Here is a 16,237-nt window from a genome sequence, read left to right as displayed (position 1 = left end):
CCTTCAATTAACTTCAGGATCGCCTCTTTCAGCAGACAAAACCTGTATAGATGCCAAAAGCCTCAGAACAGATTGAGAAGGTTGGCTGAAAGACCATGAAGATTAGGGACATATTTTTCCTTTTGTCAGGGAAATCAACAGCAAAGGGCCCCGACACAAGAAGGAAACTTTCCCACTGACCAGAAATAGGGGCTTAAATTGAATTTTCAAGCCTTTAAAAATAAATCGTCATTTTGTATTTAATTAAGTAGGGTTTCATGAATGTAGTAGTATGCTGAGGTCATGGGCAAAAAGAAGGTTTTCCAGTAATTAGTGCAGGGTCCATGCTGTTCTGGCAAAAACAGCCATGACGTCAGCCCGAGACTGGAACAAGAAACTGCCTCATGGTGAACTTGCAACACAAACCTTATTATTGAAAGGGCAGGTCTGACAATTACTAATGCTGATCGTGTTGGACACATAGTATATTTTTCCTTTTAAAGTTGCAAAAAAGGTAGTGTGGGTTTTGGTGTGGGTTTTTTTTTTTTATTTAAATTTTTTTGGCTTCTGAGTCAATGAAATTGCTGCCATGCCAAAGCATCCTTTCTCTTGCTTCCCCTAAATAAATAAATAAATGTTAAAGTTATCAAACTTCCGATCTTTTTGTTTTGTAAATATGGAAAGTGGCCATTTCCATGTTTTTGTTTAGCAGAAGCAGCTTAGTTTTAGTTTTGTTAGGTGAACCCAAATGCAAAGGGCAGGAGCAGCAGCGAGCCTGAGATGGGAGGCACGCGCAGGGCACGCCTGGGCAGGTTGCGCTCTCGTGGCCATTGCTGCTTTTTAGGTCTCTATTTTAGGTAAAATTGCAGGGGTTTGTGTACAAGCCAAGCGTTGTGATGGCATTTGGAGTACGTAGTTTTGCAGCACTTGGATTCTGGAGTCTGGTGAGTTATTGGAGTCCTGTGGAGCTGGAAAGGAAAAGTTTGGGCATATAATCTGACTGTTTGGACTGTAACTTCCACTGGGACATTAGCAAAACCTTCGCTTGAATTACTTAACGCTCTTGAGTTTACTTGTTGCTGATCAGAAATAGTGTGGTCATGTAAGTATGCCTTATATTTCTCGGTTTATTTGTGCCACGCAGAGAGCAGTCACACATTTTTTCCTTTTAAAATTGGCAAGAAATACCTCTGATAAACACTATCTTGGGAATTTATATATAATTTAGAGCTGTGACCCTCTGTAACTTGTTCTTACCTGATTTAACGTAAAGACTGTAAATGTCAAAGGAGTTGCTCGGCTACGTTTCTTCATTATGTCTGATTGTTCTCTTTACCGTTTCCCCTTGGTTTTATTTTGCAGGCCATGACTGCTGTGAGACGGTGAAGGTGGCACTTTGTGCCTCTAGAGAAGGTCATCCCGTTCTGGTTGTGGCAGAAGACAGTTTCCAGTTTATCCAGGATGAAGCCTATGATGCCGCCCAGTTTCTGGCCACCTGTGCCGGCAACCAGCAGGCACTGAACTTCACCCGCTTCTTGGACCGGTCGAGACCACCCGCTGCCGATGTGGACTTTTTGGATGAGAAAGTGGCTTTGGCATTTCGACACCTGAAACTGCCGGCAGAATGGAACGTGCTGGGAGCGGACCAGTCCCTGACCGGTGAGGAGCTCTAGGGCTCGTGTGACACTCGTGGGTTGCGAGAGAGGTAAAAACCCTGTGAGAATAGGTCCTCTGCTTTGGGAACCCTCCACACGTCTTTGAAAAGGTGTGTTGGGGATGGACGTGATGTGCGCTAGCGTGTGCCCCTACCACATCTGCATCCTGTGCTTTGCACTTCAGCTGCCTTATAACATGAGGCACTAATGTTTTCTCTGTGTTTTTTCTTATGAAATAGCACAAGCTGTTGTAAATAGTCAATGTTTTAACATCGACCCAGAAGGATATTTTTTTTTGTGTGTGTGCAGTGGTGTGTGTATCAGCATCATGCTTGTGAGATTTGGTGAAAGAAACCTGCCTGTGTTCAGAAAGTCGGATGCTCCTGGGAATATTAGCCCTGTGCCACAAAATTGGCACTTTTGGTAAATGTTGATTTTACAGCACGTGTATAGTGACTGTAATGTGGAAAATAATACATCTAATTTTTCTTGGAGAAGTTGGGGCTCTGCCCCTGAGGATTTGTATTGCATCCCTGGTTGCACCCCAGCTGGATGAACATAGATGTTCCCCAAAATAAATGAGCCTTGGACAATTTTGCAAATAGAAGTGAAGGTGGAAAAGCCTGACTAGCAGTAGCCCTTAACCACAGCAGAGAGGGCTACTGAGAACTTATAAATAAAGCCCAAGGCCATCTTGAAGTCTCTGCTGACTGGTGCAGCAGAAGTGCCGAGGCGTTCGGGATGCTGTGGCATGCCCGTGTCCTTGGAGTTCGGTTTTGGGGTTTTTCTGTCACAGGGAAGCTTACGGAAGCACATTGATGCGCTGGGGGGTTAGTTCCAAGGTGTACAAGTTGTTCCTGTAAATTTTCAGGGTGTTTTGGCAAATAGTTTCACTTAAGGAATGTGGCCGTGAGGCGTGCGTTATCTTTTATAGGATGCGAAGGCAGAAGCATTTGGAGAGCAATGGGATGTGGCTTGCTCAGCGCAGCAGGCTCAGTTCTGCTCACCAAGACAGGGTTTTCTGCAGTTTTTCTTGGTTTATTTTTCACTGCCTTGCTGACTGCTTTTGTAAATGTGAATACACAGGCAGGCAACTGAAGCAGTGTTCACAGACGTTAAAAGATTTGATCATATTTAGTGGTTTCTGGATAGAAATCCAGATGCTGTGATATGTTTATGAGGAGATAAACATTAGGTATTTTTTTCCTCTATGTGGAAGACACTGATGTTTTTTTTCTGCATTTAAAAAAGCTTTGATAATGCAGACATTTGTGGTTTAAATGATAAAAATACAGTCAAAGTGATCTTAAGTTAACAAAAACTTTGAAGCTTTGAATTGTTGATGATTTTGTAGAGGGCTGAGATCTGGTTTCTCTTTTTGACTTTGATTATTCTTTGGAAAATCAGCACTTGGGGAAATCAGGCCATGGGATTTACATTGATCTGCTCAGCAGGCACTTGTGTGCCTGGAAGTGGTGATTGTGTGCGGCTCTGAATGCGAACGGACCTGTAGAACATCCATTGCATCCCCAGGGAGAAGGGGGAGCTCTGCAGTGCTGAACGTTTTGGCACCTTGTGGTGAGGTTTTTGTAGACAAAAGTATAAGTGAATAAATAACAATGGCACTAAAAATGCAACTTTCGTCCAAGAATATTGGAGCTATAAAACATGTTCCCTTGCGGTGAGTCCTTTCGTAAATAACCGAAAGCGGGCAGTTTATCGATGTTTTGGTCTGTCTTTCATCTTCTGATCAGCTTTTTTGCTAGAGGCAGATTTATCTGGTAATTTTTTGCAGTGAGGCAATTATACATAAGGTATTTGGGGGAATCTTTGTGATCGTGACAGGAATGCGTGTGCATCCTTTTCGTCACGAAACTGTTTTGCTAGAGCGAGATGGAAGAGGTGTCTGACTTATGATGGAGTACTAAATTAGAAAAACTTTTGTGGTAAAATGTAGCACCCCTGTGCCGGTGCTTGTGGGTTAATTTGTGTGGGAGAGAGAGAAGAGCACAGCAAAGGCTGAAACTGTGGGAGCATTTGAACAATTACGTGTGTTCTGGCCAGTGCCCCTCCAGTGGGACACCTCGTCCTGCGCTGCGTCACTACCTATGAACAGCCATTCCAATTCATATTTCACATTTTGCTAAATGTCAGCACCAGATACTTCAAATAACCTTCTCAAAGGAGAAAATACTATAGAAATGAGAACAAAACAAAATGTCAGATCCCTTCTTGAAAGATTTTTTAGCGCTGCCTCTAAGCTGGCATGTCTCTATGGGCTCTTGTGGGTTGGAAACAAAACGCTGCTGTTTAGCAAAACCTCTGAACGCAGGAGCGAGCCGGGAGGCTCAGCCAGCTCCCCGACTGCAGCAGCTTGATGGGCAACTGCTGTTCAGAGATGGCTGCTGCTGTCAAGCACATCTAAAAACTGATTTTTTCGAAGGGCTGAAGCAGGAGCCTAGCTTTTGCAAGAACAGTTAGGAAGTTAATGGCCTTTCTGTGGGCGGAAGCTGGGTGGAAGCTCCGCCATCAAACACAGATCTGTGTTGATTTTTGAGGAGGGGTGACTCTCTGTTGAGGTTTCCTTCAGGTTTTACCTCCCAAGCCTGACCAGTCTTCAAGCAGAGAACAGGGAGTTTGTTGCCGTTACACCCCAAAGGGCAGAGAAGCTGCTGAAAGTAACACCCAGCTCTGGCTGCTGAGGCTGGTGTCTAATCTTTTGTGTCAGTAGGTTTGCGCAGTGCAAAGTGCACGGTTAGGGTCCATTCCCCTGAGGAGGAGGAGGAGGCATGTAACACCCTGTGTGCTCCTGCATTGGTTAATCTAATCCCTACAGCAATATTATTGTAGGTATTTGGTTAACACAGCTTGAAACCAAATATTTATTAATTTATATTATTCAGGTGGAGTGTAAAAGATAAAAGTTGTTTGTGATCACGAGTCCTTAGTTCTTCACCCAAAATCCCTTGAAAAAAAGTGGATTCATTTGGACCTTCAGCAAGCTTTGGATAAACTCTTTGTGCCAATTTTAGCACCAGACTGTTTTTGTAGGATTGGGGCTCTGATGACAAGCTTTTTGTTCAGCAGCCAGCAGCATGGAGCATGGTACCCAGCCTGGTCTTACCACTGACGGTAACGCTCAGGTGATGGAGAGCAGTGGCTGGACATCATGAACCCCTGATGGGAAAAGCAACTTCAGAAAACAGAATCCTCTCTCTCAAACCATTTATCAGTGGTCTCGTCTTACAGCTTTTCCTGCTTGCTTTTCTGAGGAAAGGTGATGCTCTTGCCCAAAGTTCTTGTTTCTAAGTCTTTGCCCTTCTGATTTGATCCTGATTTGAATTTAATGAGGTTTCTAGATAATGATTTATTTAGGGAATATTTTTCCCCCTTGATATAAAAGCTATCCTCTCAAGCTTATTCTCATGACAGCTACTCTGAAAGGATGTACTTAGGTTTCAGGGTGTTTTGATCAACATTATGTTCCTGTGGAGAAGTATCACAGTCAGCCATCACCCATGGAGCGGACTGGAAAGCAGAGAAGGGACCTGTGGTCCTTTTTCCAGTAGCAGTGGCCATGGTTTTGCTGTCTGGTTTATTCATAGGATGTTGTGCGCCTGACTTCAAAGTTGCCTTCCTAATCTCCAACTCTCTTATTTTTCTCATTCTTCCTAACTCTGCCTACTGTGTAGCATATTGAGGTGGAGTCTTCTACTTGGTATTTTTAGAAGATCTCAGAGAACAAGTCTTTGCCTTTAATCCTTAGCCTAGAGAAAAGGACCCCGGAAAGACTTGCATTAAGTATCTGTTTACCTGCAGATACAAAATATTTTAAAGAGGTCCCAGGTAATGGGATTTTGGGAGAGTAAAATATCTTCCAGATCCCACTTGATGCCATACTAGTAGAACTGAAGATGGGAGCATCAAAGTTTTCCTAACCTCAGAGGTCCTTGGGCTCAATCCGGTCTTGCTGAGGCAGGTGGAAGATAATCAACCGTTTGTTTAGATGAACTGGATAGCAAAAGAAAGGCTGGCACGTGCCGAGGCCGAAGGAGATGGAAGAAGCAGCACCGTGGGTGGTGCCATGGTCTTGCTCCGCTGGCGCAGCAGCATGTCCTGGTGTTGCGGGGGCAAGGCAGGGCACGCACGTGTGCAGGGAAAGGATTTGCGTTGCAGGTAAAGAGTGTGTCTGACCCCCAACTGTGTCCTGACCTCCTCCCTGCACGGCTGCAGTCCTCATCGCTTCTGTCCCGGGGCGGTTGTGTCCTGAGGACTGTGCTCTTCTCCCAGCCGCGTGCTGTCCTTCTGCAGTAAGGGATTCCTGGGCCTTGCTCTTAATTAGCTGTCTGTATGAACTCAAATGGCATCTGCAATTTCAGGATATCCATGATTAAGGATTACTCTTGTTACCATGGTATTCCAAACACAGCATTACTTTCAGGTGCCATATAATCATGTCCATCTTCATTATTACAAGTGCACTGGAACTTTCTAAAGAAGGTAGTTGTTACTGCTGTAAAAAGTAGGGTTATTTACTGTTCTCAGTGGCATTTAAAGGCAGCTGTTTAAATGGAACAGATTGTTACACACTATATCTAGAAATCAAAATTTAATATGTATTCCGAGGATGCGTACAACGTAAATATAGGACTGTGATTTTTTTCTATTTAAATGACTGAAGAGAAAATAAGCTAACTAGAAAACCAGAACAGAATATTTGGAGGTATGAGTAATGATTATGACTTGTGTTGCAGTGGGGGGAAAAAAAGGGCAGAAAAAAAATTTAGGGAGGATGCAAGGCTCAGGTATGAAAAGCTTAGAGAGCTTAATCCTTGAGTTAACTACCAGTAGTAAACAGATCACTTTAAAAATTCCTTTGAAATAATGTTCCAGCAAAACCTTTGAGCAAGCAGTCTTTTCATTTTGCTCATTAAAAGTAAGTGGTGAAACCCAGACCTATGGTTACAGTTTCAGTGGCGTGAGCTTGTCAAGACGGTGCTTCCAGGAGCTGGTTAATGCCGGCAGAGGGTTGGGTGGTCAACCGCGATACGGAGCCGTTCCCCTGGGAGCGTAAGGAGCAGCAGTCCCTTGAGCTGCGAGATAGTCAGCCACAATTACGAGCAGATAACCAGGAGACCATCTCATTAGATAAAACGCTTAACAGCCTCTTAACTTTAGGAACGCAGTTACTGGCGTCTTGAATACGTACAGCTTCCCAGAAATGCTGCGGAATAAACATCTGTGTGCAGTAAGTATGGCTTGAGAAATGGCAGTCCCCGAGCTCACCAGGTAGGAGGTGGGTAGAGAGGGAAACATTCTGCCCTGGTTTGAAATAGTCTGAATGGGTTACGAGTTTGATAACTTTATAAAAGCAGTAGGATTTCAGTGTACAGCACACTGTGAGTGTCACCGTGATTAAAGATCGTAAATTTACTTTTTTTTTTCAGAAAGGAAGAATGTCTGAAGAAAGTAACAAAAAAAGCACCTTATTTTACAGAAAAAAGCAAAAAGTCTAAAAAAAAAAAACCCAAACCTTTGAAAAGCTTTCATAAGTAGTTAGAAGGAAATTTGATTATTAGGAGCTAACATTTTTTTTTCCATGGGAGGATGTTAAAGATACACAGCTGATGATGTTTTTCAGACATAAAGCTTTAATCTGTTCATCTGCTGCACTCTTCTTATAGTTTCTCATTCAGCCCTTTCAGTGTAATTGTTACAAGTATTCTTTTCACTGGGTTTCGCATCCTTTCCAATCTGCCGCTCACCGCCTTCTCTGCCCTCTGATAAAGGACTGTGTGATATAAATCAATGTGATCTTTTCTGTGCTAACAGCACAAAGTGGTCTGTTCAGCTGTAGTCCTTGATAAGATGTAAAAAAAAAATCTTTTCCATACCTAAATTTAATGCCCTCTGCAGTGGAAAATGGGAAGCAGAAAATAATTCATGTTCAGGCAGTGTCTGAAATGTGCTGCTCAGTACTCGGATGTAGTGCTCGGTCTGTGGCTGGGAAATCATTGGCATGAGAGAGTTTCTGTTCCCTTTGATATTGATGGGAATGGGGACATGAAGATCCTTTGGTGTGCTTTGAAAAATTTCTTGTTTATAAGATTAAAAAAGAATTACCCACCCATCTTTTCATGAACGGAACTCGTAACTCCAAACACAGCATCTTTGCCTTGACCTTTCTTCAGTACCCTTGTCTGCTGGAGCCTTCCTCTAGGACCTCAGCCTGAAGTGGTAGCTTGTTGCTGGTTTTTGCTCCTCTTGTTTCTCAAGGATTGATCTGAGCAGTGAGAACACTTCCAGCAGAAAACAAGATTTTGAGGTCAGTTTTGATGGTAGATTTCAAAATTGCTGAGTATATGTGATTTTGAGTGAGAACCAAGTGAAGGTCTCCATCACAGGTTGACTAGCAAGAGATACTAGCCAGTCCATAGCTGGCTGTTCCTTGATGAGATGTCTCTGGGCATGGAAGATAAACTGAGCAGTTAGCTGTGGTTTATTCTATACACAGTGATTTTTAAAAAGGAACAGTATTATTTTTTTTTCTGTTATTTAATCAGGTTTAAAATGAAAGTTTTTATTTAGAGAACGGTTTGTGTGTTCTTGGATGTGTCATGCCCAAACTTTTTTTCTTCAATGCTTGTTTTGTGCTAATAGCACCTTAAGCCTTAATCCTTTACCATTAGCAAAGTACATTTGATAGTCTTCTATGGAAATTTTCTCCTTAGTTACCCATATAAACTGTCTGTTCGTGTGTCACAGCTGCAAAAAAATACATAAAAATAATATATCTAAAGTCTTACGCTTTGCCAGCTGGATTAGTGTGCCCTGCCATTATGGACAATAATCATATGTTTCAACTCTTGCCTATTACTAGGAAACGAGAAAGAAACAAAACAACCTTGGCCTTTCCAGTATCGTATGTCTTGTATTTCCACAATTTCCTAATTACAAGAAGCTTTTTGTTGACATTCACAGGACAGCCATTTTAAGATGAGGAGCTCACAGTTCATGTGGGGTAGGAGAAGGATCTCTGGCTATTCCGTGTTAAAGCTTTTGTTATTCCCCCATGCCTGGGACAAGCATTTTGGCCCATGACGAGACCTCAAAATCATTGACTGAATTTCCAACATTTTGTGCTACAAGCTTCATCCATTCGAAGTTAGGAAGGCTGGAGGGATCTGTCCGTCTTCCTCCCCTCTCCATCCAGCAGTGCTCCTATACTTGATGCAGACCAACTCTTGTCTTGTTCTGAGCAATACCATATACCAACTGATGCATTTTTCATTAATTTTAATAGTTAATCCAGCCCACAGATGGCACACGCCTTTTAACTGTAGCCGTGCAAGTTTTGCACACTCCAAAGCCTTCTAAAGCCATTGCCTGGGGCCCCTGCAGTTGTTTTATGTACAGTACTTTGTCTCTTTGCTGCCATCATCTGTGCCCATCTGTTAGGATGGCCTCATGCCAGTTTATATTTTAGGCAAATCTTTCCAAATAGGCCTGGATAGTGAGTTTGTATGTTTAATATGCTCCGGATGGCAACACGCCATGTCTTCTTGTACAGATCTGTGCACGTCGTCGTTGCTCAAAGGCGTCGGGGTAGGGTCACATTCAGTTCAGTTGTGTTTGTAGGCACCTCTATCCAAACGCTGGGGCTACTGTGACAACTAATTTGATGAAAAAGAAGATTGTTTAAAAAGAATGACATAAAGTGGGATTTTCAGCAGTTGCAGTCATATGAGCTGATTACATGAGATAGGCATTTGGGACAACTGGGAGGGGGCATTTCATCTATGGAAGTAAGAGGTAGGGAGGGACACCCATTTGGATCGAGGACAGGACGAATACTTGCCTGCTTCTTGCAGAACTTGCAATTGGTACGTGTGTTTATTGGTGAACCAGGACTTGGTCAGTAGAAGATGTTTCTACCTAACTGTAAGGTGCTCAGCTGAAGGAGGAGGAAGCATTTTGGTCCAAGGACCTGTGCTTTACAGGTCTACGCTGCTCAGTTCTGGTGCAAGGCTGGCTGTTCTAGGTAGGAACATGATTTTTTTCTTTGTACAAAGCAGCTAGAACAGGAGATCCTGTGCTGGAACAGATGTGGACAGGCCAGTGCAACCCGTTCTTTATTTGAATGGCAGTCGTTTGCTCTGACAGAAGTGCTTTTGTTCTTCCTACGTGTCCGTAGGAAGAGTTGTATCGCTTTAATTGTGCTAGCTGACTCTGCCAGCGTACAGGTAATGTAGGAGCTTTGTGCAAGTACAGGTTCATTGAGTGAAACCTTGGGCATCTGCTTTCACTTTGGGTAAGTCCTACCTGTATCCACACTTATTCATTTTTGCAACCTCATCAGTAGCCTTTCCCTTATGTCTGTCTATATGATGTGTTATTTTTCATTATTCTTTAAATCCAAGGCTGTCAACCATTGATTAACTACCTTGTTGCATTGTTTATTTCTGAATCATTACACTCCATAGCACTTAACACCAAAATCCCTGTCATTACTCTCCCACAGGCTGAGAATTTGTCTCTGAGTGAGCTCAGCTATTCCCTTTTTCTCTGATCAGTTGGAACCTCCATTCAGACATGCTCATGTATTCAGGACAGCATGGTTTTGCTTTACGGTAATCAAGAGGAGGTTAGGGGGGAAGGATTGGTTTGTAGCCCAGAGACTTAATTTGGAGTCATTCGGAAGACAGACAATGCCAGAAAGCTTTTGGTTCTTGAATACAGATTAGTTCTTCAGGAATTGATCCAAAATGTCGGGAAAAATTGTGTGGCAGGCAGGGGAGGACTCCCTGTTTTTGCTTTGTTTTTTCACTTGAAGGTCTTAATGATGTCCCTTAAGAAAGCAAGTAAGCAAGAAAAACAACAGCACTTTGAAGAAGTGATTTCTCTTGGGACATACTTCTTGAGGAAAAAATACTTAATTAAATCCTAAAGCCATTATGTACATGCATTTTTAAACCTGCTGTATAGGTTTGGCTGGCAACCAAATTAATAACCCAATAAATCATTGCTATGATATTAAAGGTATAATATACCAAGCGTGCTCATTGGCATGGCTTACTGAGACCCAGTTGGCGCTTTGTTGTTGCTTCCAGTCAATACTGAAATCCTTTGTTAATTAAAAGAACAAATTTTTATTTCTTGCAGTTTTCTTAACCGAAATGTCTTTGCCCTTCATACAGAAGTAACAGGCTTTGAGCTGCAAATACTGTATTTCAGCAGTGCATCTGGAGCTCGTTTCTGGTTGAAGCTCTTTAGAGCATCATTCTAGGGCTGCAGCTTTTAGAGTAGGGGGATGTTTTTCTGATAGGAAACCTTAGGCTCAAGAGTGACTTTTACCAAATTAGGTGGTCACGGTTATTAAACATAAAAAGCAGCAGCGGGGATTGCTAGTTTATAAATGCTGCTACTTAGAATGATAGAGCTTCTATATAAAGCTGAGAAAAGCTAGTCCGAGGCATAATCAAGACAAGAAAGCAAAATCCTCACTTTTTTTTTTGTCTACACAAGAAGTTAAACTGATCTTTTTTATAACTGCCTTAGATTTGTGCTTCAGATGTAATTCATTTTTTTTTTCACGCCTTGGGACAAATCAGCGTCATGTTAAATAACAAAACTTGTGCGTTCCTAAAACCTGGTCCTGGGTATGTGAGGAGAAGGCTTGGACATGTGGAAAACCCCACCTGTCCATGCCAGGTTCTCTTTGGAAGCGCTGCAACTTGGTGGTTACCGTGGCTGTTTATGAAATGGTGTGTTTGTCACATTGACTTCTGTGGTCAGGCTTACCCTGAGAGGTCCTGAGCACTTCCAGTCCCAGTGTAGCGTGTCCCTTGCTTTAAAGTACTGGTCTCTCCTGGATATTGGCAGTCAGCGTGTTTTTCCAGGTGCTGCAGGTTCTTTGGCTTTGGGGCTGTCAGCTCCATGCCGGCTGTTGTGTGTGGTGCTCCTGGGAGGGGGGGGTATGGCGTTCACCTAACCCACAGCCTACAAATTCCCATTTCTTCTTTCTTCCCAGAGAACATCCCTCGGGAAACACTGATGCATTTTGCGGTGAGGCTGGGTCTGCTGCGGCTGACGTGGTTTCTGCTCCAGCAGCCGGGTGGAAGAGGAGCTCTCAGTATCCACAACAACGAAGGGGCAACACCTGTGAGCTTGGCCTTGGAGAGGGGCTACCAGAAGCTGCACCACCTTTTGACAGAGTAAGGATGATTTGATGGTTCCTCTACTAGTTCTCCATTCTATATTATGCTTGCCTTTGCTGATACATTATCACTGAAGAGTGTCTAAGAGCTGTACCCTTAAAGGCAATTTTTGTATAATTTTGCTTTCACTTTTCTTGCTAGCAACGAGGGCAGGTCCTTAGGATGTAGGGGAAATGCAATAATATTATGTTGTCCTTTTTGTGTTGCACAGTGTTCTGCTTCCAGCTGTCTCTTAAAGCCCAGAGTGAGTCACTGTAATATTGACTAATTAAGACAAACCTTCTGCAAACACAAGTGAAAAAGCTTTTCTTTGAACAAGCACAGCTGCCCAAAAGAGGGGAGCTAGCGGGCTTCGTGGTGGTGGTTGACTGTTGTGTTCTTCCTTTATAGATGTGGAGTTTTTTGGTTAAATGAAATAATGATAATTGTATTAAAATAAGGCAGCATCTTGTAGAGAATAGGTATTTTACCAGTATAAGTAAAAAATGTAGGTAAGAATTGAGGCAAGTATTTAACAGCAGAAACAGTTCTCTCTTGAGTGATCTTGAGAAGCAGCCAGATCTTACAAACTTGTTGTAAGTAACGAGTGGCACGAGCATTTACTGCAGTGTTTTACAAGGAATCCTTCAGAAGATGACAAGTTATTTTTGAATAGCAAATGTTTGGAGATCTAGCTTTAAAAGCTGAGGCTAATAAAGACAAAGAGCTTAAATAAGTCCTGAGGGGGCTATTTGTGAAGGAGAAAAGATTTGGTCTGCATGTGTGTTATTCTGATGCCTGGTTTTCTTAAGCTTTGTTATTAACTTTATTTTTCTGAATTGAATTTTCAGATAGTTGAGGTTTATGTTGAGTGTCCCAATGTCATGTTTAGGAGTCTGCTGAGTCTTCCACATTGTCACGCAACATTTTGCCATTAAGAATTGTAAATTATTCTGCTTTCTATAGTTGTTGGGCTGCGTGTTAGAGGTCAAAAATAGGATCTGTGTTGCTGGAGTGACTGTATTTAAATTTCATCTTTGACAATTCAGCCAACCACATGCAAAGTGAGGGTGAAGGAGAAGGTGCAGGGTGGGACAGGAGCTATTCTCTAACCTTTTCTTCTGCCACCCTCGGCTGGGATTAATACTGAGATGATGAGTGTTATTTTTTTCTCCATCGAGTTCAACAGTCATACTGTGAAAACACACAACTCTCTTGCAGACTATCTTATTAAATTGGAATGTGCAAATTTATCATATAACTGCAACGACGTTCTTCAGGGTGAGACTAACCATGTTAAGAGACTTTACATACTGTCAGGAAGCTTAAGTTGGCCAAAACTTGATTGTAGAGCTTACAGCAAATAGTGTAATCGGAATATGAGTAGGGCTGGTAATTTGAAAAGAAACGGGCAGAAAACAAAACTATTACAACAGTTATTCGTGTATTTGGTGGAGTATTTCACAACTAGTTCCAATACTGGAATGGCAGTTCTCACTCAGTGGAAAGAAAAGAGGCGTACTTGGATTACACGGCATTGCCCTGTGCCATTCACTTTAACAGATGCTGCTGGTGTAATCCAAGGGATTGCTCTGATGACCTTTACAGTTCATCTTTGGAAATAAGACACTAGCAACTTCAGTAATGTTACCATCAAGATCCCAGACTCTTTTCTTCTTCGTATATCCTTAAACTGTTCATTATGGTTAGTTTTCCTCTTGGATTGCTGGCTGGAAAGATAATGTATAAACATCTGACAGCCGTGCCACATACCCCATGACTCTCAAACACCCGCTATCTCCATGAAGCCCTGCAAACAGAAATCTGTAGATGCTGGAAGTCACGGATCCCTTTCTCAGTGGGTGGGACGATCGTGAAGCACCGTGCAACGAGCTTGGGGCTGGCCGGAGCGGTGGGAGCATGGTGTGACATGGGGACCACTGCGGCCCTTCCCCATGGGAGGACAGTGGCTGCAAAACGGACACGTTCCTGATTTCCCAGCAGAGATTTCTGTTGTGCTTAGCACTCTCTGCAGTGAGATGGGATCGAGGCTTGAAAATCCCTATTGAGAGGAGAAATATTGAGTTTCAAAATATAGAAAAACAGCCAAATTCCATGAAGAGACTATATATCACTTATGTGCTGTCAAAATACAATGGATACTGTACAACCTCTTTTCTGCACTCTGCTTACGCGCACGCTGTATAATCTGTGCACGCAAATTTGGCACGCAACTTGTACCACTCAGCAAAATACAGAGCAGCAACGCATGTTAGCGAGAGCCTGTACAAAGGAGTCATTATTTTTACAAGTAATTAAGCTGCACTTTGCCAAATAAATGAATGCAGTGTGTTTTGTGATGCATTATCCTTGGGGGGATTTTATTGTTCACTTGCTTGCTAATTTGCAGGACCTTGCATTTTACAATGATTCCTCCAGCCAGCATTGGGAAGGGGTGAAATTTTGCTGTATTTGGGGTACAATCATTAAAAAGCAGACACAAAACCTTCTCCATTGTTGCAGTTTTGCCAGGGTTTGGCTGCAAAGCAGCTTGATTCAGCTGCAGTGTAAATATTTTTCTCAAAAACTAATTACGCTGGTGACATTTTGAATTTCTGTTTATCGCATGAGCTTTCCCTTTTCAGCTGTTGCAGTTCTTCATGTAAAAAAAAAAAAAGACCCTTTGCAACCCTTGAAGTATTCTTTTTCTGCATTCTTGAGCTTTTGCACTGGCTCTTGCATCCTCTGGCAGGAAAGGCGCACGCTCTGCTTCTTTTGAGGCTCCTCCAACTGAGGAGCTGCGATAGAGCACACGTAGGTGGCCAAAGATGGAGAGCAGGATGCCGATAGCAGTGTTTAGTCATCGGTTGTGTTTCGTTCCCGAGGGTGCTTGTTTTATCTTTGAGATTAAAACTGCATGGTAAGCATTGGCCTGAGGTGCAAATGGAATAGGACAGTGCATAAGGAAAAACATATATAAGGATTTTCTCTAGGAACATTCTTGTTTGCTTCCTAGTAGCTTGGTTAACAGTTTGGTGTTTATTTTAAATACAAAATTAAATATAACTTATCTTTACTTGCATGAAAAAACTTTGGAAACTAGGCAGGTTGCAGCGCCTTCTCTGAGTTTCAACAATTTCTGAGTCTGGTAGGAGCAAATTCCGAAGCGAAGGATCCTTCCTTGAAGCCAGTTACTTGCCGGCGTTTGAATTGGGCGATGCGGGCCGCGGGGCGTTCATTAGAGAAGGGCTGGCTCCGAGGAGGCAGCACAGTTTATTAAACGGGGGGTAGTAGGCTCCGTGTGAGTAACTTGGCCTCTGCAATAGGACAGCTGCAGTTTGCAGTAGTCGATGTTTGCAAATGCAGTTCGGTGTAGTAATACAATCTGCCTGCCTGCTCCATGTTCTTCAGTGCTCTGTGAGGCAGGCAAGGAAAATGGCTCCAAGAAACAGCGAGCGCGCGGAATTTCAGAGAAGTCAGAAGGTGCCGTCTTGTAAAACATGCAAACGCTGATTTTTATAATCTGATTTCATATGTGCGGAGCAGAGTTCTGTCTAGTAACCCCAAAGTATCAGGGTTTTTTCCCCATGAAGCCAAATGCTTGTAGTTTCTTCACAGCTGAGACCAATCTATGCTCCCCTGAAAAAGCGGAGTAAGAGAAAAGTAAAGCCTGTAAGAAAAACTCCTGCGTTTTTCCAGTCCCTGCAAAGGAGAAGCTTCAGAGTTGTAAGAGTCTCTTGAGTTTTTTTACTCTAATACTAGTTTTGCTTTTTCTGGTTTCCCTGCTTGCTTATTGCTCTAAAGCACTTCTGCACAGCTCTGGGATTGCTCTTTCTTCAAATCTCCTGGTAGCAGCCAGGTGGTTCAGTATGTGAAACTGTAAGTCAGTACAAGTCTGTATTTCCAAAATTAAACTGATTTAATTAACACACATGAGGAATAACTCACTGGTAGCAGAAGGGTTTTATGAACGTTTTGCAATCCATGATTATCATTTGCTATTGTTCTGATTTTACGTAAGTAATTGGTGAAGTCTGTGCTGTAATGTCCATGGTGCCTCTCAAATGAGGAAGATTTTTTGGTAACTTTACTTTTATAATTGAATACGCTTTTCTGTTTTTCTGAGACAGAACTGTAGGAGGATTTGCCTGGTACCTCATTTCGTTGCACCCCAATTTAGCAAGTCCTTTAAGCTTGTGTTTAATTTTAGAAATATCCAGTTTATATTCAGCCCAGAGTTTAAGCGTGGTCTTAAAATTGTGGTCTGAAAGTGTGGCCAAATCAGGGCGAGAGTTAAAGAGGACATTTTTTCATTGAATTTTCATGTTAGGTTGTTCCATTAAATTCAGTCTTTGCGTAGGCGAAGAGCTGTCTGTGGTGCAGATGCTTTCCAAAAGTCACTGGTTT

General features: G+C 42.5%; 1 protein-coding gene across 9 annotated transcripts in view; it reads left to right on the top strand.

Moving 5' to 3' along the window:
• Positions 1-16,237, top strand: part of AKAP13 (A-kinase anchoring protein 13) — a 216,021-nt gene that overhangs the window by 91,270 nt on the left and 108,514 nt on the right. For all 9 annotated transcript variants that reach the window (XM_075764737.1, XM_075764735.1, XM_075764733.1 and 6 more), the window contains 2 exons: positions 1,342-1,638; positions 11,665-11,848. In XM_075764737.1, the coding sequence (XP_075620852.1) occupies positions 1,342-1,638; positions 11,665-11,848 (481 nt within the window). The remainder of the gene's footprint in view (positions 1-1,341; positions 1,639-11,664; positions 11,849-16,237) is intronic.

This window comes from Balearica regulorum, chromosome 12 (assembly GCF_011004875.1).
Source record: "Balearica regulorum gibbericeps isolate bBalReg1 chromosome 12, bBalReg1.pri, whole genome shotgun sequence".
Taxonomy (NCBI): Eukaryota; Metazoa; Chordata; class Aves; order Gruiformes; family Gruidae; genus Balearica; species Balearica regulorum.
Note: the sequence above shows the minus strand (reverse complement) of the source record. Positions and strands in the feature narration are given on the sequence as shown.